This window comes from Globicephala melas, chromosome 11 (assembly GCF_963455315.2).
Source record: "Globicephala melas chromosome 11, mGloMel1.2, whole genome shotgun sequence".
Taxonomy (NCBI): domain Eukaryota; kingdom Metazoa; phylum Chordata; class Mammalia; order Artiodactyla; family Delphinidae; genus Globicephala; species Globicephala melas.
Genome location: NC_083324.2, coordinates 22230988 through 22254350, shown reverse-complemented (window position 1 = coordinate 22254350; position 23363 = coordinate 22230988). Strand labels below are relative to the sequence as shown.

General features: G+C 39.7%; 1 protein-coding gene and 1 long non-coding RNA gene across 6 annotated transcripts in view; one reads left to right on the top strand and one right to left on the bottom strand.

Annotated features, from left to right (window-relative positions):
- TAFA1 (TAFA chemokine like family member 1) overlaps window positions 1-23363 on the top strand; it is a 778535-nt gene that overhangs the window by 282996 nt on the left and 472176 nt on the right. For 3 of the 5 annotated variants that reach the window (XM_060307400.1, XM_070046608.1, XM_070046607.1), the window contains one exon: window positions 16710-16830. In XM_060307400.1, the coding sequence (XP_060163383.1) occupies window positions 16713-16830 (118 nt within the window). In that variant the 5' untranslated portion in view covers window positions 16710-16712. Of the gene's footprint in view, window positions 1-14315; window positions 14776-16709; window positions 16831-23363 lie in introns of those variants that run through there. The other 2 variants (XM_060307403.2, XM_060307399.1) reach the window with 2 other exon arrangements.
- On the bottom strand, window positions 3971-18061 carry LOC132598070 (uncharacterized). The gene is made up of 3 exons (XR_009565702.2): window positions 17346-18061; window positions 5564-5660; window positions 3971-4992 (listed from the first exon to the last, which is right to left on the bottom strand). It is a non-coding gene; the product is annotated as an uncharacterized lncRNA (long non-coding RNA).

The following is a 23363-nucleotide window of genomic DNA, read 5'->3' as shown; positions in this document are numbered from 1 at the left end:
ACAGTAAGCAGAGCCTTCTACTGATCCACCATGGATATGTAGCAAGAGATATTGGGGTCATTTGTTATTGCAGCAAGTCTTGTCCTATCCTGACACATTTACTTTGCAAGATTGTTTGGAGGATGAGTGAAAGTATCTAATATCTAATATGTAAAGCATCAACATAAGATGCAATCAGTAAATGGTAGATGCCTTCATCAGTAGTCTAATTATCATCTTTGTTACCATTCTTTCTTTGTTAGATGCTGTGTGTTCTTTTTATTCCATATTTTGTTTTTTCCCATTATCTTATGTGCTATAAATATGTATTTACATTTCTGGCCCTTCAATAAATTACAAGATCTTTGAAAAGGGCAAGATACGTCATATGTCCTCATTCAGACATTCTCAGTTAGGTTTGGTATCTATTCCAACTAAATGCTACCATGGTAGCATAGAAGCATTTATAGACAGCACATTAACAAATGGGTGTATTTGTGTTCCAGTAAACTTAATTTACAAAAACAGGAGGCAGATCATAGTTTGCTGACCCTTGATTTACACTCTCGTATCCCCTCTTTCTCCTTTTCTGTCTTTCAATTTTATTATTTGTCTCTGGGTGTGACTGTGCTTTCTGCTGCCACAGGCAGAATTTTTCTAATGGCAGATAAAAACAGTCACCAGTAGCCCCAAGTCTATGTTATAGAGGGAGCAAATCCCTTTCTCCCAGTGTTCTTCTTGGATAATATACCACACTTGGACCAATTTCTGCTGGCAGGACATGGGAATTCCTGATTGGTCAGGCCTGAGTCATGTGACTACCTCTGTGCTCACAGAATAGTTGAGGCACTGTGATTGATGAACCCTTTGGGACCACCTGGGTTAGGGATGGGAGAAAGAGGGATGTTTGGTAGGAATAATAGGATGCTCCTTATAAGCCTCATTTCTCCTACCTGTGCAGAGAAGCAGGAAAGAACCTAGTTCAGAGGGCCGTCCCTAACAATTCTTCATTGTGTAGCGGACTTATTATTTTAAAGCCAATCTCACTGGTCATTCCTCAAAGACCTCCTGTGGGGTCTGGAAACAAGAGCATTGACTGAGATTTTGGATAGATTGTATGTGAGAAGCAGGAAAGCGAGCAACAAAAGAAGACTCTTAAGCTTCTACCTTAAGCACTTGGGTGAGTAGAGGTGCCCTGTATTCAGATGATTAAAAATCATTTCCCAAACTGCGAAGGGGAAACAGCAACATGCATAATCCCCAATTGGCTTCTAAGTATTTTTCTAATGATCTGAGAAAACTCACAAATCTTTATGAAAGGTAATAAACAAAGCAATATGATGGTATATGACTCAGGACTCTCTGGACGCTATCCAAATCCCCCTCGGCAATATGGGGAACACCTGAAAATTCCTAATATGAAATGCCATAATAAGGGAAAAGACTTATTCTTTTTATTCCTGGACACATGAGTTCTGCCTGAAGGGCATTACTGGCTACCATGGGTATGTGTTGGACACTCAAAATCTGAGTCAGTTTGAGATACCAGTACTTCCTCTATTTTTCCTTGGCTCAGAAAATTTAATGAAATTATACAAATCCCTGAAATCTAATATTTTTATGTGATAAGATTGTGTAAGAGAAGGGGGTGGAAGAGAAGTTTGGAAAATATGGTGACAGATGGTAAGTGGGCTCAGGCACATAGCGTTCCTATATATAGGGGAGGGGACAATCTGGTTAATCAAGGGGTGGGGGGAGCATTTTTAAATTTAGATTCAAGTATTTTATATATTCAGCAACATCATTTACTGAAGCAGCCTAGCTGGATAGAACTTAAAAATTTTTTTTTGGTTGGGGTGGCTTGTGTGATATATATTTTCAACAGTTTTGCATATTCTTTCATGACGTCTGCATTTGGAAAGCAAATGGTCTGTATAGGCTTTGAGTATGTCTTTTGAGAGAGGGCTGGGAATATGTATTTCTAGAGAGTTCCAAGGAGATTTAATGACATTTTAAAAATTAGGGTCATCATAGCTAATTTAGCAACATTTGAAAATTAAAGTGAATGTTTTCAATGAAGACTTTATTCTTCAGTAGAACGAACAATGGGCTGGAAATGAGGACATCTGAGATCCAGGTCCAACTCTGTGTAACATTAAGGCCAGGTAGATTGTGCTACCTTGCGTGAGTCATTTCAGCTGTTTGGGTCTTAATCTTCCCTTTTTTTTTTTTTTTTTCTGCGGTACGGGGGCCTCACTGTTGTGGCCTCTCCGGTTGCAGAGCACAGGCTCCGGACGCGCAGGCTCAGTGGCCACGGCTCACGGGCCCAGCCGCTCCGCAGCATGTGGGATCTTCCCAGACTAGGCACGAACCCGTGTCCCCTGCATCGGCAGGAGGACTCTCAACCACTGCGCCACCAGGGAAGCCCCTCTTCTCATTTTTAAAATGAAAATTTTGGTTAAATAATCTTTGGAATATTTTTAGTTTTATATTTCCATTGTTGTAGGCTGTCTCTTAATGATCCAATAATTCGGATGCTTTTGGTTGCAAGTAATGGAAAGCCGCACTCAAACTGCCTTAAAATATTACAGGGCAAGTCCAACACTGAGTGGACTTTAGAGCTTGTTTGATTCATCAAAGGACATTTTTCCACACTTGTTCACTCTACTTTTCATGGTATCAGTCTCGTGTTAGGGTTGGTGCCTCTTCAGAATCTCCAAATGCTTGTTAATGACTCTTAGTCAATGACCTGCTTCCTTGTTCAGGTCTGGAAGAAAAGCAAAGCAAAAAAAAAATCACTTCCTAAAGCTGTTTTGGTTGAATTAAAAAGTGTCTTTCCAAGAGATCTCTGGAAACCTGCCCTTGCATATTATTGGCACAAACTGAGTTTTGTGCTCATCCCTGATTGTGGCCAGGGGATGGGGCTACCCTGGGCCACAGGAGAGCCTCCTAGAACCAGCGGTTAGCTCAGCACGGGGGGTTGTGGCTAAATGATAGAAAATCAGGGAGAGGGGATGTATGTAAAGGGAGCGGTCATGATGTTTACTAACCATTGCTTGGAACACCTAAGGTTCACATCATTTATGCAGTTAAATATGAGGTAGGAAAAAAACCCAAATTAATGAAATAGAGTTCTTATATGGTAAATATTATCATATCAAACACATAGTAAGCTTTCAATAAAGATGCATACACTGGGCTAACCTTCAATCTGTTAAACACGGAGAATGTGCCTCTTAGTTGGCAACTAATTAACAAGCGATCGCGGTTATTTGTGGGGTTGCCACAGTGACTAGAGACTTACTGCAGTAAGTCTTTGTTTTAGTCAGTGGTTTTCAAACTTGGCTGCACATTGGAACCACGCAGGGAGCTTTGAGAAACACTGTTGCCTGAGTGCCACCTCCAGAGATCCTGTTTTGAGTCATCTGAGGTAGGGTCCGGGGCATTTAGAGTTTTAAAATCTCCCCAAGTTATTGTAACTCAGTCAAGACTGAGGACCTCTGGTTTAGGGAATCCAAGTATGGGTGTGCTCAAGTACTTTGTCCTACCTGCTTCAATCATGTCCAACGTTTACCCTTGAACCCCTTTTTATAATTGTTTTCCTCTGCTCTAAACTAGCAACTGCTGTATTCTCTCTAAGCTCAGAGATACCACATGCTCATCATTACACTATGAACGTGAGGGTGGAAACTAAGAGTGGGAAAAGCCTACTTTCAATATGGTATAATAGGAGAAAGGGACAAAAGGGTGGATGAGAAAAAACAAGAAGCAATGCAAAAAGCCTTTCTCTCTGGCACTGGGCTGTGGTTGGAGATGCACATTTAGGCGTTCTCAGACTCAGATTCCCACACAAACACCCATACGTGTACAGACACATCATCTGAAATTCTTCCCAGCCTCCTCCCTGCTCAGCCCACTGCCAACCTCTTGCTTAGAATATTGTGCAAATTCATAAAACACCTAAAACATGAATAGATGAGAAATGGCTGTGTTTATTCATTACTGACACATTCATTTATTCATCTAGTCTATTAATACTGATTGAGCACCTACTATGTGCCAGGTACATTGTCAGATGGAGAGTGAACAGTGATGAATAAAACAGTTTAGAGCCTATACAGAGGTCCTGAATCTAGATAGTATTTGGAGTATGTGAGATGGGGCAATGATTATCTTGTGAACCAGTTCTTGAGTTGTGTTCTCTGTACTTGGTTTGTTGCATGAATGCTTGCTGAATGAATGAATACCTGAATGCATTACTGAGAAAAGATCAGAGTGACTGGAGCATGGTGAATGTGGGAGTAGGTAGGGAGGAATGGAATGATATTTAGATTGAAAGTATGGGCAGACACTGGTTGTGTTGGGTCTTGTGGTCTGTGGTTTTTATTTACTTGAAATTTTTTTTATTAATTATTTAATTTTTAGCTGCATTGGATCTTCATTGCTGCACGCGGGCTTTCTCTAGTTGTGACAAGCAGGGGCTGCTCTTCGTTGCGGTGCATGGGCTTCTCATTGCGGTGGCTTCTCTTGTTGAGGAGCACGGGCTCTAGGTGCGCAGGCTTCCATTGTTGTGGCTCGCAGGCTCTAGAGCGCAGGCTCTGTAGTTGTGGCACACAGGCTTAGTTGCTCCGTGGCACGTGGGATCTGCCCGGACCAGGACTTGAACCCGTGTCCCCTGCATTGGCAGGCGGATTCTTAACCACTGCTCCACCAGGGAAGCCCTGGTCAGTGGTTTTTAAACCACATTATATTCTGTGCATTGGAAAACCATTTCATGTTTTCAAAAAGGGAATGATAAGGTCAGGGAAAGTCCCTCTGAGGCCAGAGGGATATGAAGAGAAAAGAAAAGAAAACAGACAAATATGGTACCGAGCAGTAGATGCTGTAGCAAATGTGGTTGGCACCGAATCTTACAGAGGTGGAGGGGAGGGGTGTCCACCCTAGACTTGGGAGGCCAAGAAAAACTCCATGGAGAACAGTGCACCAGAACCAAATCTAGAAAAGTAGGTCGATCTGGGAGAAGGAAGGGGAATAGGAAAGGTAAGTGGAGAAGGAAGGGGAGCAAGAATGTTTCAAATTTAAAAAGTTGAGGTTGCAAAGGCATAAGAAAACATCTTAAAACTTAGAGCTAAATCTTAGTTACAGCCTAGATATCAAATTTAATTTTAAAAGTTTATAGAGATTTGTAATATGCCAGACATTCTGATATGCATCTTAATGATAATCCTTTGAATCAGTGAGGCAACTCAGGGAAAATTACTTAAATAGGACTGGGCGGTTAGTAAGTGGTGTTGCTGAAAGAAGGACCCAAGCTGTCGGACTGCAGAGCCCATTCTCTTAGCCCTTCTATTGTACTGCCTCACTGACCAAGTCAAAACATAAAGAAATCAAGGGAGGGAGACCCAAGGAGATATGGATTAAAAGATACATATTTCTATTTTTCAGTTTACTTTCTTTTTCTGGAAATGATCTCTTTCCCACAATTAAAATTCAAACCAGATAAACGAGAATAGATAATCAGCCACATTAATAATACGACAAAGACCAGAAGAGAAATTTACTTGAAGGCAGATCAGGTACAAACCTAGAGTGTCAAGAAAAGTTCATAGGATTTAAGCCCACAGCAGGCGAAGGGGATTTATGTTTTTCTGTTGTAGTTAACCATTGGCATCTATGGGATCCTATAGAGAAAAGAAAAATATTCTTGTTGTTAATTCTCTGTCTTATGCAGAAGGAAGTTTCCTGCCACAAAAGTAAGATTAACCACAATTTACAAGCAACAGAGGAATGAGGAATCTTTAGAAAAAGAAAAGTACTTTAGGTTGGTTATGTAGATTAAGGTCACCATTAGAGGAATAGTTATTGACATTGGAAAATGTGATATTTTCAGAGAAAAAAAAGCAGATTATAAAACATATGTGTGTGTGTGTGTGTGTGTGTGTGTATATATATATATATATATATAGAGAGAGAGAGAGAGAGAGAGAGAGAGAAAGAGAGAGAGAGAGAAGCACCCAAACCAACCAGGCATTTTTAGAAAGTGAAAGGAGAATGTGCACTTAAATACGAATACTGGTGGCTTTCATGTGACAGATTCTAGATGAGTTTAAAATTTTTCTATTTAGATCTTAAGTTTACTACCTTTCAAAAATACTAATATATTACTTTATAAGTAGAAAAAAGTTATAAAAATGGCAAAGTACTTTAGTGCTAAAAGGACATATGAAAACATTACTAACTTTTGTCCACACTGTGATTGTCTTTAATATTCATCCTTTCTTCCTCATTATTGTCTTAATTTTCATTTAAGGATCAAACCTCCCTCACTCCATTCATCTCTTTTGGAAGAAGCTGATTTCTCTCTTGATTTGGGTCTGGGGCTTATGGTGCAGCTCAAAGTCCAACAATGTGACCTTTTCCCCCTGGCCAAGGTAACTGGCTCAAGGAGGGGCAAGTGACCCAAGTCAAGCTAAGGAGCCGTGAGAAGTGGTTTGCTGGGGGAAGCTAAGAAAGACTCTTCCTTGTTCATCTGAGAGAGCTTCTCGAAACAATCCTTTCTGTTGCCATTATATGGATGGAGAAGCTCATAGCCCAGACAGCTGTTGGCAGCTGTGTTTCATCCATGGTGGGGAGCCTGCCTTAGGATGACACCTTGAAGGGCAGAGAGAGAGTTGAAAATGAGCTAGATCCTTGAGAGTTTAGTGGAGTTACTGGGTCAAACCCACCTGGAGGTGAGCCCCACCTGTGAACTGTGCACCTGCAAGAAGCCATATATCCTCTTTATTATTTACTGCAGTTTGCATTGTTTTCGTTTGTTTATTTCTTTTCTATTACTTGTAACCAAGCCCATTCTACCTTCCTCTATGATATCCTAGTTTTGGAAAGTTACTGTCAGGTGATTCAAATTTTTCTTCTAGCTTACTGGAAATTATTTGATGTCACAGGTTTTATTTTCCATAACCTAGCTGGTATATTTTAGAGCTGTGCTGTTCAGTAAAGTATCCACTAGCCATATGAGGCTATTTAAGTTTAAATTAGTTAAAATGAAATAAAATTAAAAATTAAAAAATTCATTTCCTTGGTTGCACTAGCCACATTTCAAGTGCTTGATAGCCACACGTGGATAGTGGCTACCGTCTTGGCCAGCACAGATACAGAACATTTCTAGTATTGCAGAAGGTTCTACTGGATAGTGCTGTGAGAGAGAGAGAAAGAGAGAGAACATCAGATGAGGAGACTTGTGTTCTAACATGACCCACACAAGTGAACTCAGTGTATTCCCTCAGGTAAGCTTCTTCCCGTTCTTAGGTCTTTTTATTTCCTCTAGAACAGAGAGGCTGGACTAGGAGGCTTTTGGGGGGATTTCTTCTAGGTTCAGTATAATGAAATTCTAAGTGCTTTCTTTTTATTAACATTTGGAGACTTTTGTTTATGCTTCAGGGATCAGCTGTGAGTTCTACCATCAGATCATATTTGGATATCAAATACTAAGAACGAGGGCTGAAAATTCAGGACAGTTTCATCTTTTTCTTCTAGCAAAAAAAAAAAAAAAAAAAAAGGAATCCAACACAGATTTAGTGGCAGGTAGCTAAGGGTTTGAACAATATATGGGCCAACTTCCTTTACTTAGTGCCATAACAGTAGACTCACACAAGCAAGGGAGTCATCCTTAATATGTATCGCCACTTCATACGTGTGTGCTACCAAAAAGAATGAATAAAGGCTATTGGAGAGCATACAAAATCTACTTATTTCTAGAAAAACAGTTCGCTGTGCATGCCATCTTGATAGTGGCCTTATATTTTACTTTTGATTCATTGATTATTATTTATTTATGATGCCAACATTTGAGTGCCTACTATATGTCAGGTAGTATATCTCTGCTCGATTCTGAAGATATGGTACTGAGCAAGGTGCCAGATTTCCTTCTCTCATGGTGATTCTGGTAAAGAGGTAAACCAGATATCATAAATAATTCCAGAAATAGTTGTTTACAATGGTAGTTAACCTATAGAGATGATATCCTGAGGGCTATGAGAGCATAACCACAATGAATTGATCTGGTTTGGAGCATTCCAGAAGACAACTGGGGGAAAGTTTCCCTATCATACTCAAGGACCCAAGAGAGGAGTATAGTAGGAGCCGAGAGTGAGTGTGTTTGTAAAAGATGAAGCTAGGGAAGTAGAGAGGGGCCAACTCATGCAGAGCCCTGTCAACCATGGTCATGAACTTGGGCTTTATTTTAAGCTCAATGAAAAACCATTGAAAGATTTTCAAATAACAAGAGTGGCATGATCAACATGCATCTCAAACACATTCCCTCCGGCTGCAGAGTGGGGAAGAGATGGGTGGGAGGTACGCATTTGAAGGCAAGCGGACTAGTTAGGAAAGTATTACCATAGTTCAGGTGAAAGATGGTGGTAACTTGGGTGAAGATGTTTGAATGGAGAGGGAGAGAATAGAGAGGTTTAAAACATAGACTGGAAGTCAAATTGATGGGAAGTGACGTTGAAAGAGGGAGTTTATGGAGAGGGAGATGGCCGTCTTCATTTCTGGCTGAACCATTGAGCGGGTGAAGGGCCATTTCTTAGATCAGAGTAGTTATGGGGGATAGCGATGATGAATCCGGCTATGAATCTGAGAGTTTTATGAACCATAGAAATCATGTTATTGTTTTTATTATTATCATCAAAGCAGTCATTTTCAGGACCTTTATGTGCTTATAAAATATGTTCATATTCTCGTAATGAAGAGACCACTTGGTCTCTAAAAGGACAGTTCATTTATTACTTTGATTAGTGTAATGGAGGTGAAGCTGTTTGTGGTTTCAACTTTATTTCTGTTCTAAAAGCAGAATAAGGAGATGAGATGTGAAAGAACAAAAGAAATGACCTTATTCTTTCTTTCTCTGCTGCCTGGAAGACAGACAAGATAAGCAATGAGGAATTATAATTGATAAAGTGATCGTAGAGATAGGCTGCTGGAGGTGGAAAATGAAACTCCAACACGAAGGTTATCTTTTCTTCCAGCCTAAGAGAAATCTTGCCTTCCATTTCCCTTTTCTTACAGTTACGGAAAATTCTGCATTATGTATCCAGGTCCAAGTTACGGAACTGAGAATCACCAGTTTTATAGAAAATGATTCAGCCTCTGCTCATTCTCTGTTACCATTAATTTTTATTCCTTCTGGAGCAGTTGTTTGGCTTTTTTTGGTTTGTGTGCTTTTGTTTGGTTTTTTACCTTATGGATGCTGTAAATTTTTAAGAAATAATTTTTCTCTTCTTCACTTCTACTGCTAGGAAGCTTAGAGTCAAAATAGTGCTTCCTTTGTACCACTGATGCTTTGCATTTCACGTTCAGACTTCACATCAGGCTCATCTTACTTTGCTTACTTGCTCTTTTATCTTTATCATATACATTTTTTTATTTCTTGCCAATATTGCTCGCCTAGAATTCGGTTGCTTAGAGCTTAGGCTCTGAAAATCAAATATGAGTTTGCATCAAAGTCTTTCAACCTTACTAGAGGTGTGGCATTAGTTCAATCCCTTGACTTCTCTGAAATTTGTATTTTCACCCATAAAATAAAGATCACTGTAATACAGACCTATTAGCATTTTTGTGAGAATTAAATGAGACACAGCATGTGAACGCTTAACCAGGGCTTGGCACATAGAAAGAGTCTCCCCTGCCAAAAAAAAAAGGGTCCTAATACAATAGTATCATCATCATCATCATTATTATAAGATCATCAATCACCATCAATATTATGTATTATTTAAACTCCCATTCTGTTGTTGTACTTCACCTGCTTTTCTCTTCGTTATCCTTTTCCTCATCTTAGCTTTGAAAAAATGCAAGGTACAGAATAGAGTAGTAAATAAGAGAAGTATATAAACGTTATTTAGGCCCCAAAGTAAGACTGACAAGCTAGGGGTGTTGCTGTGTATCTGGTATGGGGCACATACTAGGACACCAGGGTAGACAGGAAAATTTTAAGTGAGTTCCAGGAAAAGAGTGATGTAACACAAATGATTTATGCAGTTGGGTTACGGGAGAAAGGTAGGGTAACATTATTCCTTAGCCAAAGGAAAAGGTATATTGTCTTCTCATGATCAGGGACTGAAAATAGACATTGTCAGCCAACTGATAGGTAGCCCCAGTGACTACAGAAAAGAGAAATTGGGCTTCAAAGTTACAGAAGACATCTAGATTCGAGATAATGGCAATGATCCTCTCATCCATGCCTTCATTTCCATTAGCCATTGAAATGGAACAAGAAAAAACATCAGCATTGTGAAATCACAGCCAAAATGCGTTATTTCAAGAAATACTTAGAACTGTTTTAAATGGCATACATCTAAACCACTTTCATTTGCATTGGACCAAAACTTGGCATCTTTCTCAGCCCAGATGTAATTTATTTAAATTCCTTTAGTTGTTTTTCAATTTAGAAATATGCATAGACATAAAATCTTGCATGTCTCAAATTTGTTTTCCCTGCACATTTGTGAATTCAAATTAGCCAAATTATTAAGTGGATTGTTCTTAAACTAAAGTAAGGATGGCTTTTATTTCTAATGCCGAGAAATGAAAAGTGTGGTCATCAGGGGAATGAGGGATTTTCTGGTGGTACTTTGGGCCTGGATCCAGGATTTTCCCCCTTCAGTGGGTTCCCCAGTTAACTTGATAACATGTAGTATACATGAGTTTTTTGTATTTTGAAGCTTTTGTAATCATTTGAAGAGACTCAGGGTGGAGTCCTATTCCACAGGATATAGTTTTCCACCAGGAAATCCCATTTGGACATTTCTGTTCTCAGTTCTCTTCTTCTGAGCCTCTAGAGAGCCTCTGCATCTCTCTCTCTCTCTTCAGCTCTCTGTGTGCTTCTCTGCCCCTCACCATTTTTTCCTCCCTCCAGGTTTCTGCCCTATTGCATCCTCTATCTGCCATTCCTCCCTCCCCCTGCCTTTTATTATGTAGGGCAATATGCTGAACATTCTTGGCTATTCAAGCATTCTGAGTGTTTTATCTTTCACTCCCAATTATTTTCATTGGGCCTTTCTTCTGAGTAAATGTGGGTTTCTCCATGGGGAGAAGTTCTGGTAAATAGGATTTTCTCTCTTTTTTACATAAACAAATGTATATATACATAGATACTGTATTTGAAGTGTATATATTTAGGAGTTTGGCCCAACTGAGTAGGTATCTTGAATTCATGTAACTGGAAGGACTAAAACAATTGTGCTGTAGTCCATTGCCTTTTGCAGTATTGTGCTTGTATAACCAAATGATTGAGCAGGGCATGGCTGTGGGCATGTAAGTGATCAGTTTATAACTCCTGGCTTATAAGAACCTGAAGGGATTCTAGCTGCAATCATCAATGCTCTGGATTTATCACTGCTCTGATCAAAAATCTCCAATGGATTTCTACAGCAGGGGGCTCTGTGAAGGCAGGAACTGGGTCTGATGTGTATACTGCTGTGTCCTCAGAGCTTAGGGCAGTAAATGGAACATAAAAATTCAATTAATATATGATCAATATAGGTTAAAGTCTTCATCAGTCAGGATAGACTAGGGTATAGTGCAAATACAAATAGCCCCCAAATCTCAACTGCCTAAAGAACAGAATATTTCTTATTTACTATCTACATCTATTGTGGGTGGGTAGGGGAAGGGGATGCCTCTGCTCTTTGCAGTCTCTCAAGAATCCAGGCAGATAGTGTAACTAGTCTCTGTTCCAGAGGCAAAGAGAGATCTACAGGGTGTTGCTTCAACAATTAAATGCTCCAGCCTCAAAGAGATACCATCAGTTTTGTTGATACCTCATTGGCCAGAACATTATGGCCCACTAAACAGTAAAGTGATCAAGTGATGGAGTCCTACCATGGTCAAAGGTGCAAAGGCCAAACTTCTTTGGAAGGTGTGAGAGTAATTTTGCTTTGAGATGGAAGAATGGACTAAATTGCCTTAAATGTCAATATCTGTTGATGCTTATATTATTAGGGAAAATGATCATTGGCTGCAATACAATGGACAAGGTATTTGGAAGAGAAAATGGAACTAGGTTGATATTCTTGTTCCATCACATACATGTATAGAAGCCACTTAAAAATGTAAGGGAGGGGCTTCCCTGGTGGTGCAGTGGTTGAGAGTCCGCCTGCCGATGCAGGGGACACGGGTTCGAGCCCCGGTCCGGGAGGATCCCACATGCCGCGGAGTGGCTGGGCCCGTGAGCCATGGCCGCTGAGCCTGCGCGTCCAGAGCTTGTGCTCGGCAACGGGAGAGGCCACAGCAGTGAGAGGCCCGCGTACCGCAAAAAAAAAAAAAAAAAAGTAAGGGAAAGTCTTTATTCCAGTCGTTTAAAAAAAATCTAACAACGCCTGAGTGCCTTGAACATAATCCATGAGTATGTTTCAAGTTTATTAAATTGAATTGTAGATAAGAAACTATGTTGAGCCTTAGTTTAATCCCTAGAAATGAAAAATATAATGTACCGTTTTCAAATGATAGCTATTATTAGCAAATGTGAACTTCCTTTTATTTTTAATGCATTAGCATAACAGAAACAAACCAAAAAACAAACAAACAAACAAAGACATGGGGTAAGTACTACCTTCCACATTTCTATATTTCAAATGCCTGGAATGTACTCAGTATATAAGTCTTGAATGAATGTATAATAATTTTTTGAGTCTGTCTTAATGGTAAAGAAATGAGAAAATATAATGGTTAATTTTGGAGAGTTGTTTTTTTCCATGAAGTGTTTAATCCTGGCGTTTAAGAGGTGGACTCTTGACCCAGATCATTGGGGTTTGAAATCTGCTCTATCACTTAGTAGCTATAATACCTTGAGCAAGTTTCTTAATCTCCCTATTCACCCTCTGGTTCCCCATCCATGAAATGAAGACAATAATCATTTCACCTATCTTATGGGGTGGTAAAAAGGATTAAATTACACCTTATAAGCAACATACTATAGAGTAGTGCCAGCACATGGTGAAGGTTCAATAAACCTTACCTGCTGCTACTGTAGTTATTATCATTTTTGTCTTGATATTGAACAGTCGGTGTGAGCTTTCTATATACACTCACCAACTCAACAATAATGAATGGCAGAAATGAAACACGCAACACCATCTAGAACTTTGGCACGACTTATTCTCACTCTAAGATTTGTATTTACTGTTACCTTGAACTTTGTTTATTGATGAGCTTTAATAAATGGTTGTTAGGGTCCAAAGAGCTATTCTATGTGTATTGTGCAACTGTGCAGGACCAGTGGGGAAGACTGATGCGTCTGAAGGGTCTCTCATTCTCTCACTCTGTGTAACAGGAGAGGAGAGAACGGCTTCTAAAGACGCACGGCAGCATCAAACCTTCCTTATAACGCCTGTGGAAGGCAAGAGAGTATTCTGAGGCACTTGGAGAGGTTTTTGAGGCTGGAATATTCTGAGAACTACCTTGATTTAAAAAAAAAAAATTAAAGACTAAACAGTATGATCTATGACAGTGGCAATCACATCAATCTTGTTTTCTGCCTTGTCCCCCAGCATCTAACACATAGTAGGTACTTTATAAGTGATTCATGAAATAACTGATTGAGTTATTGGAATGAATCATTGCTCGTGCAATCTGTAAGTGAAAACTAGGTCACCTTATATGCATCGATAATGTGTAGGTACAGTGACATTATATTTCCAAAGAAGAAAGTGTCTAAACCATAATACTAGAAACAAAATGTTGAACTTCTGAGTGTCTCCTCTCCCCACCCCAGCATGTTATTTGAGGGAAATTTTTAAAATATGTCTTGAGCATATTTCTTTATTTAAATCCAGTCTTCGATGCTGAAAATGACATATTTCTATTTATTAAACATGTTAAAAAACTCAGAAGGTTTGCTCTGCGCTTATGCCTATAAACATCTATATTGTAGTCTAGATAGACCATATTCCCAGGTTTAGCTGCCAAAAAACAATCGACAGACTTAAATTTGTGTAAACTCAACAATATTTTGGGTTAACTTACTGGTTAAAAGAACATTAAGAGGTAAGAAATGGCTTACATTTCACTTTCCCATTTGCTGTTAGGAGTCTAACACCCATTAACACTATCAGTATTTTGCAGAATACTTTTTTCTTTTGTTTCTCCTTCCCTCTTTACTCTTTCGGCAAATGAATAGTATCCGTAAAATCTCTAAGAGAACGACGTACCTGGCAATACAGTGTTAAAATGCTGCTTGAGTTGTTCAGGAGTTAGTGGGCAGGTATTACAATTCAATGTAGCTATAATAAAGGGTAATGTCACTTTAAGACATGTGATACTTTACAGAGGAGGGATGTATTGAAAGAGACTATTGCTACTTACAGCGCCATATAGCAGCCCTGCTCCTACATTTTGCTGCCTTACTCTGCCCTGAATGCACTGGAGTGGGGATGGTCCCTCATTAACTATAAACTGATTCTCATCAGGAAACTGCACAATATCTCACCATCACTTCAAAGGTCTCGTCAGGCAGAGGTGACGCCAGGAGATGATTTAAAGGTGAAAATGACAAGGTTTCCAGTCCTCAAACCTTGGTTCCTTTTCTGACAATACAGTCTGAATGAACCCAATGTCTTCTTTACTGTGGGAGTAGCATCGGAAGAGAAAAACATATTTTTTAAATCCTGATAAAGAAGATTATTGGGAAGCTCTTTTTTAAAAAATCTCCAATTGTGGCACAGATGGATTTTAGAAAGTGTTAGAGCTTTCCAATGAACACTAATAGAGTACTCTGCTCTTGGCTGGATTTTTCAGGTAAGAAGCCTCTTTAAGGATTTAAGATTCAGAAAGCAGATTTCAAACCTATTCAGTCAGGTCTAGAGAACTATGTAGGGCTGAATGCATTATTTTGCGGGGCGGGGGGTGGGGAACACCTCTTACCATAGAGACAACCTCTTGGTAAGAGAGTGAGCAAAGAGAGCTATATGCAGGAACCTTGGAAGTAATGCTGAGAATTAAAGAAAGTTAAATGAAAAAAAGAAAAAGAAGGAAAATACTGCAAACGTCAAGTCACAACAATCTTTTTGAGTGCTAAGATCTGTGTGGAAAGCCGTCAATGAAAAACTGTTGTTTTGATTGTGGTAGGCTTTCTTCAAGTTTAGATGAATTCCTAGTGCATTTTAACTGAAATTCACAAGCAATCATTGCATGCCACAGTCACCTCTATTTTGTCTTTCTATAATTTGCAGGGTATTTTGAAAAGGCACCCAAATGCATTCATTTCAGAATTCATAGGAGGGGTGTTGCTCTTTATCTTTACTGAAGAGAATGCATCTGTGGTACACCGATAGTTCTGAAGACAATGAGGTTAAATCCGTTGTACACAAAAGTAAACAGTGGGCTGTGAAACTAATTATAAAGTGAATCGTCTATGTGAATCACAGACTGGGGCATGAAAGGCACCATGCTGTTGACAATAATGTTTTCCTACTTTGCACTTAATTATGGTTGTCACCATTTGTCTATTATAGTTCTAAAACCCTTCTTAAAGACTACATCTCTCTCTCTCCTAAAACACATAAATTATCTTGTATTATGTCGATACACACACACACATATAATGTATACGTTTTGCTTGCCGAACATCACAGCTTTGGAAAGAGTACCGATTTCCACGAATAAAGAAGCCACACTGGGAGGTCACTAGGAGGTTTTAAATGTAGCGTTGAAATACTTGAAGTGTATGATTTGACAGTGGAAAGATGGAAAAAAAAGAAAGAAACAATCTAGGTTCCAAAGATCTATCTAGGAGAAAGGCATATACTTAACTGGCTTCCTGTATAGAAAATGCTTCCATGTCACTGGCTAAGGATGATGCTTCAAGTTTGATTAATTTGACAAATATGAAATGCAGCATAAGGTGTTGTTTGAGAAACTGGACAATATGCAGCGCAGTTGAGCCTTTGTAGCTCCTGAGATTCTCATAGGTGCCGAGAAGACTGTCAAAGTTTCAGCGCTTAAGAAAAGGTGGATGTTCAGCCATAAATACGTATACCACCTGTATATGCATATTCATCAACACTACAACAAATGCCACGATAGGCTCTTAGGAGGCAAAGCAATATTGTAAATTATGCTTTGCCCTAGGAGAGATGCTTAGATCTTGTATCCGAAACTCATTCTGGCTGAAGATAATTCCTTCTGGTTTTAAGTCCAGCCAAAAAGACCATCTCTTTTAGGAGATTACAACATGCCTCTGAGAAATGATTACTTAGTTTAGGCGACAGCATTGGAATTAAAAATTCATGACTGTAGAATTAAAAAAAAAAAAGAATCCACTATTTCCTTCCAGGCTTATGTCAGACTTGCAATGAAGTTAGAATGAACAGGAGCGTGCAGCCTTTCAATGCCTGGAATAACTATAGCTTAAAGATCATTGTGTAAAACTGCATGTTTAGTCAGGATACAGTGTTTCACACTGCCTAACAGATAGTCAAAAACTTTATTTCTGTATTTTGGCCATCCTAAGAGTTTGGTTTTGAATAATTTCAAAAATGGATTCATGATCTCATGGAGAGTGACCTCCCTCAGTCCCACCTTGTGGCATGACCTCTTCTGGATCATTAATTCTAACCAGCAAAGTAGCAAAGGCACATGACGTCTGAGACCCCCCTTCTCTCACCACTGGGACTGACGGAGCTGGGGGCTCAAACCCGGGGGTAATCCTTCCTGTCTAATGTTCTCTTTAGAGAATGGCAATGGTCTCTGCGATGCCCTGGGTCCTGTATTTGTGGATAAGTGCTTGTGCGATGCTGCTCTGCCATGGATCCCTTCAGCACACTTTCCAGCACCATCACCTGCGCAGACCAGGTAAGTTGGAAGCTGGCTCCACGGCAGCCTCCCGTTTCACCGCTGTCTTTTAACAGATGGTTGAAGGCAAGTGACAGAAAGTGCTACAGGGTGGGCAGCTTGCCTCGGAATTTCAAGACTTGTTGCCTGGATGCTTTGGGGAAAGAGGGGGATACTAAAATGTCTTGGAGGTATTTCTAATAACTTCTCAGAAAAGGTGGTTTTCTCTAAGAGTCCCGCCACCCCTTGGCACACACCTTAAAAAGGAGAAGTCGTTTGTTTTGGAATACCTTTGGTCAAGAGTGAAATATCCTGCAAAAGGTGGGATAACTTTCAAGACTTGAGGAATTTTTGAGGCAAAATATGATCTTTGCAACCAAGAAAATAATGTGTCCATGTTCCTGGGATTCATTTTTATCTAGCATGGATACCATAATCTTGGTGTGTATGTGGCTAGAGATTTTATGTGGATGTCAGTGCCAAAATTAACTTTGTAAGTAGTTTGTGAGTGAAAAAGAAATTAAAAAGTAACTTACTATTTCTTGTCTGGTTTGTCTCCTCTCCTTTCTCCCTTCTTTCACTTTCTGTTCTTGCGGTATGCTCGATGCCTTTTTTTTTTTTTTTTCCCCTATCTCTCGGCATTTTCCGGGACAAGTTCTCTTTAGCGTGATTTTTTTTTTCCTATATCGAATTTTGAGTTCCAGACGCATTTTGCTTTCTTCGTTTTTCTGTTCAAAGTATATTTCTTACCCTTCCATGGCCTCACTCTTCAATCAGGATTTCTCTCTCCTTCTGTGCCTCTCCAGCTCTCTCATTACTGTTCCCCCAGCTCGATTGTCCTCACCCGCCCTGGTTCTCGGAAAGGTTGCCTTCCATTTTCTGCTTAGCTTCAGCCTTTGCATCCATTTACTCCACCCGTCACCTGCACCGCACCCCTTCCCCTCCCCCTCCCACCCGATCGCCAAGACCGGGCTCTGGGGACCAGTTGCGCGCCCAAGCTCCTGATCCTTAGTTCTCTAGAGCTCCCAGCTCTCCGTCCCCACCCCTCCTTCCTTCCAAATCCCTTCCTGGCCTCCTCCCATCCGCCAGGCTTCCGCTAGCTGCGTTGTCTAGCCTTTGCTTTTTTCTGGCTCTGCAGCCAGCCTGGGCACCGATCCTGCGCTCTTCGGCATTCTCCTCCAGCAACACCTCCCAGGGCGCTCGCTGCTTGCGGCTTTCCCGGGTTCTGCTTCCCGGCTGGGGGCAGGATCTAAAGAGTACGCGTACAGCCCGGGTCCTCCCACGCGGGCTGCAGGGGAGCGCGCCAGCTTGCTGGATGCTAGACCTTGGGTCGCTCCGGGAGGAGGGGTTTGGCGGGGGCTGAGCTTGGGGCACAGGCCCAGGGCTGCCTCTGGGCCTCAGCCGCCCTCTTTCTCAAAGCCCTGGATCCGGGAGGGAAGGCGAGGGGAGGGCCTGCCCCTGCGGGAGGGCCTGGAAACGGCCCTGCCCATGCTGCGCGCTGGTATTTCTGCCTCTCGTGTCCTGAGCCTGGATCAGCCACTGCCAGAGTCCGAGGCTCCAGTGCCGAGTTGGAGGGGAAAAAAAAAAAAATACAAAAAACGTGGAATCCCCAAGTTACCTCCAGTCAGTAGATCTCCAATCTGTTCTGGCAAAAAACGTCTTTGACTTGTTACAAAGTCATACAAATAACGCGAGAAAGCGGCATTTACTGTAATACTTAACAATAAGCACGCAAAACAAAAACAACTAATGTGAGTGCTTTAGGCGCACTGTTACGGTTAATTCACCTTGCTTCGCTTAATTCTTATTCAAGTAGGTGTAATTTCCCACCCTGTTGCTCAGGAGACTGAAGTTCTGAGGGTCTGAGCGACTTGCCTGAGATCACACAGCTAATATACCTGCCATTGGGGACTTTGGTCTGATTTCATCTCCAGAGCCTGTTTCCCAAGGAGGAACTAATGGCTCCCAGTACAGAGCACAATCTTGCCAAGTAGCCTTTTTGAAGAGATGTGAGCACCTTCACGTAATTCGTGAAAATTTTCAAGTTATGTCAATACACGGACTCATTTGAACTGCAGACCCATTTTGAAAGGTGGCCATGGTGGAAGTGGTGAGGGGTGGCACTTGAGGATGGCAGAACTTAGGCTGGGCCGTCGTCTCTGTCACTTAACATTAGTGACATGACCTTGGGCAAGTCATTTTTCTTCTCTGGGCCCAATTTCCCATTTAGGGATATTGTGGGGAGTGTAAATAAAATAATCTTCACGAAAGTGCTTTGTAAAATGTAAAGCTCTTCAGAAAGATCAGGAATTACTGGCATCCTCCCTTAGTAGACTACAAATGTGCATATCACAGATGTTGAATGAGTGACATTTTGCTGTTCACACAGCTAATGATCCACCTAGTAACAACAATCTTGTTTTTAATCTTGCTGTCATTTTTAACTGTGTGGTACCTGGCTAGAATATAAGACCAAATGCTACCTGTCTTATTTTGTGCCCTGTGCATACAGTCAAGAAATACGGTACAGTTTGCAATGAGCTTTCACGTAGACTGTCTCTCTTAATCAGTAAATATATTAGATTTTTTTGGTGGAGGGTTATGGCTATGCTACTTATAACAAACTTATGTCTTTATGGGGCTTATTATCAAAATACAGTAATTTTAAACTGGGAAATACATCATTGGGCTCTGTCCGCAATTAAACTCAGTATTTTTTTCCATTGTCTCCTCTTAGTAATTGCTTATTATCGTCAGTGTGTGGTTCATCTGTGCCTCAAATACCCCCAAAAACTGCAGCACTGAAGCCAGTTTCAACCCCAAGCGTTTATACATTTGAGACCCATTTCAGATTCATCAATGAAATGATAACAACTATAAATACTCCCTCCTAGATGTAGAAAGATGAAAATGATATTAACTAAAGTCCAATGGTTCTAGGTATTAGGTTTATTCAACTTTCTTGGGTTTTTCAACAATCACTGCAAAGATTAAAGCAATAGATCTTAGACATAGCAATATTCTAGATTATTTCAATCAGAAATACAATCTTCTTTAATGCAATCTTCGGTTTTGATTTTAAGAGTAAATATATGCTTTTTGTGATGAGACTTGTGATGTTTCACTTCGTAGGTCTTAAATCTTCAGGGACACTAATGAAATGTGTATGAAAACAAGAGAGAAATCAAGGCTAGTTATCTGTGATAATCCCCCCTTCAATGAGCAAATAAATAAATAAATAGCTGGATAAATGAGCAAAAAGGAAAAACATAATCTCATTTTCTCAAATCGGTTAAAACAAGTGACATGATGAGAAAAAATGAGACACCAGCAGACCCTGAGCTTTGCCACATTTGCCTAAGCTTGAAAAATCACCTCTTTCATGAAGCAGGAGCAGGCAGACACCGTGTGCATATCAAGTATCTGGGAAATGTGAAAAAGGACACATCTTTCACTCAAAGCCCTGGATGGAGTGAAGGCTTTACAGCTGCCTCCTCACCTGCTTAGGAACGGCTGGTCCCCCTCTCTCCACGCTCTTACGGGCAGCTTCACGTCCCCTGCGTGGTAAGACGGATGGTGCTCTGATCCCAAGCAGCCAATCTCAGTATCTCAAGAAATAATCCACTACACTGACAGACGAGTGGAATTTGACACGATGTTCCCCTTGTTCAGACTGTGCTGCCCCTGGATGGTACCAGCCAGTCAGGGTCCTTCAGGCGAAATGGTTAGAGCTTTGGGCCAATTTCTGCTGTCAGAACATAGTATCAGCACAATGTTTCTGTGAGGCCGCGAATTTGTGATCTGTCTTCTCAATGCACTGGGTTTGCACACAAACAGAATGAGAATATGTTAACTAGAAAACGGACTGATTTTAATGTATTCCTCTGCAGTCCCTAAGTACTTCCTATTTTTCATATTTATCGTATTACGATTGCACCATTTATTTTCAGTGACTCACTAGTTAAGGAAGATTAAAACAGTCAATCAAATGAAAGTGAATTTTAATATTACACAAATAAGTAAAATGTGCTATAGATTAACAGATTTGTAATATCAATAATTTAATATTTGGCTAAATCAAGTTTTTTATTTTGGGACCGACGTAGGAAATTACCTTAATAACTTGAAGAATACTCATGACTTTAAAAAAAATATGTACAGTGAAGCTAGAAGAAGGACACTTAATTTAAAAAAGATAGACTGAACAATGCAAACTCAGAGTGGTGTTCCATTGTTTCAGGATATTAAAATAGACAGCTTCAACTCTTTATAATCACTAGTTGTTGTGTAACAGGTAAAAAAAAATGAATGGTTTGCTAAACGCAACTTTCTAATGTACGGTTAGTTTTTTCCCCTTACGGGTATACGAATTTTCACAGCGATTTTAATGGTTACTTAATTTTGAGTGTGGGTGTGGTGTGGGAGGTTGTCCTTGAAACTTAATAAAATATGGATGACTTCACAATACTTTAGTGAGAAAAGATCTTTGGGGTTCTTTAGTAATTTAAAATTATAAAGATAAATTACATGAGACAAGAAGTTGTAAATGCCTTATGAATCATTTATTCTTGAGTCGATGCTATTTTATTGACAAGGGTGTATAGAAGTATAAAAAGATGACTCTGAATAGAATTGTCTGTGTAACTTATCCTCGGTCTGATTTAAAGCTTTATGAAGCCAACTGTGTATTTAGAGGTATTCGTTTGTGACTTATTACATACTGAACACCATCGTCCATTTTAAAGCATGATTGTTTTTGGGTAAATATTAAAAAAGTTCTTATATGCCTTATAATTATTTTTGCTTACTGTTCAATATCACTTTATTGAAAGCTGCCTAAGGAATCCACATTAGAATACCAAGGTTCCTTACAATAAAGGGTTGTTTTATAATTGCAGTATAAAAGAAATAGTGAGAATACCAGTGGTTGCATATTGGCTTTCTCAGAATACGTACCAATACTAGATTGCTAAGTGTAGTGAACTGGTCTAAGGATTGGAACAGACAGGTTGTTATTTGGGGTAACTGGTGCTGGTGACAATCCATTGATCATCTGATTGACGATGTTGACCTCACCCTAGAGTCAGAGAGCAGCCATGGGCATTTGATGAGACCCCAAAATATCAAAATCAGGTAGAGATGCAAATAAAGATTTTCTGACCATCCCGTGAACTTATAAGAGAGTTATTAGAGTGCTATCAAAGTACTTATGTGAGCTCAAGCCCGTGGCCTCCATTTTATACGACACTGCAAACAAATTTTTAGAACTGGCACTAATGAACATTAGTCTTCAATTGTTCATTTCTTAAAGTTCATTTAAGATGAAAACTCAACTCCTTTTTAGTCTTCCAATTTTGAACTCTGTGTGAAAATTTCAAAGCTTGAGTGTATAAATTGGTACAGCGTTTTTTTGAAAACAGTTTTGCACTGTTTTCCAAAATGTAAAATGTGCCAGTCCTGATACAATTCCATTTCTAGATGCTTATCCTAAGAAAATGATTGGACAGGTTTAAAAAGATGTATGTTTAAGGTTTAGTCACTGCAACAATAATTTTAATGGCAAAAAATTAGAGAGGAGTTTCATCTCCATCAAAAGGGGACTGGTAAAATAATCATGGTGAATCTGCTCAGTGGCATTCAATGTAGCCGTTGCAGTGGATGAGATATGTTCATATGTACTCTTGTGGAAAAGTGCCCATGATTTACTGCCGGGTGAAGAAGACAAGGAACAGAATACTCAGCTTCAAAATAGTTTGGAGAAAATAAATATTTGCACATGTATGAAAAATGTAGGAAGAGATATAAACATTCTTTTTACAGTGTTAGTTAAACCTAGTGGGAGGACTGCATTGACTTGGACTTTTTGTTTCCTACAATTTTGAAATTTTTTCAGGTTCATTTCTAGGATGGGCATATATTGATTTTTAATGAAAAGCTTAAAATATTTGCTGTAGAGAGTTTTATGATTAAATTAGAAATGTATCAATGTTCCCAGTTTAAGGAAAAAGAAGGAAATATAGGTAGCAAAGTATCATGAGCCCGTTTTCCTTCTAAGAGCCTTAATCCTATAAAATGTTTAGGCCAGCATTTCGCAGTACACAAAACACTGTCCCCTCAAAATGCTCATTGGAAAAAAGCTATTAACTGTTGGGGAAGCACTCACTGCATGATATGTTCTTCTCTTAGAGATTTGCAGTGCATGTGTGTGTATGAAAGTTCTGGAAAGATTTACAGATAAGAAGCCTGACTGTGTTTAACTAAAATTTTCCAAACTTCTTTTATTTGGACAACAGCTACAGTGCCTATTCATATCACATGCTTTGAGAAGTGTGAGCCAAGATAATCCTGGAATCCTATAAAATTCATCTTTTTATCTCTTGCTTCTAGTAAGGAACTTGGCATATAGTAGGTGCTCAGAAAATATGTGTTAAATTATTAAGGAAAAAAGGAATGACTGTTCTGGTGGAATCTTGAACTCTCCCTTATTTTTTCCTACTTGTGTGTGAGTATTTGTGTGTGTATGGTTGGATGCATGTGTATCTGTATGTGTGTTT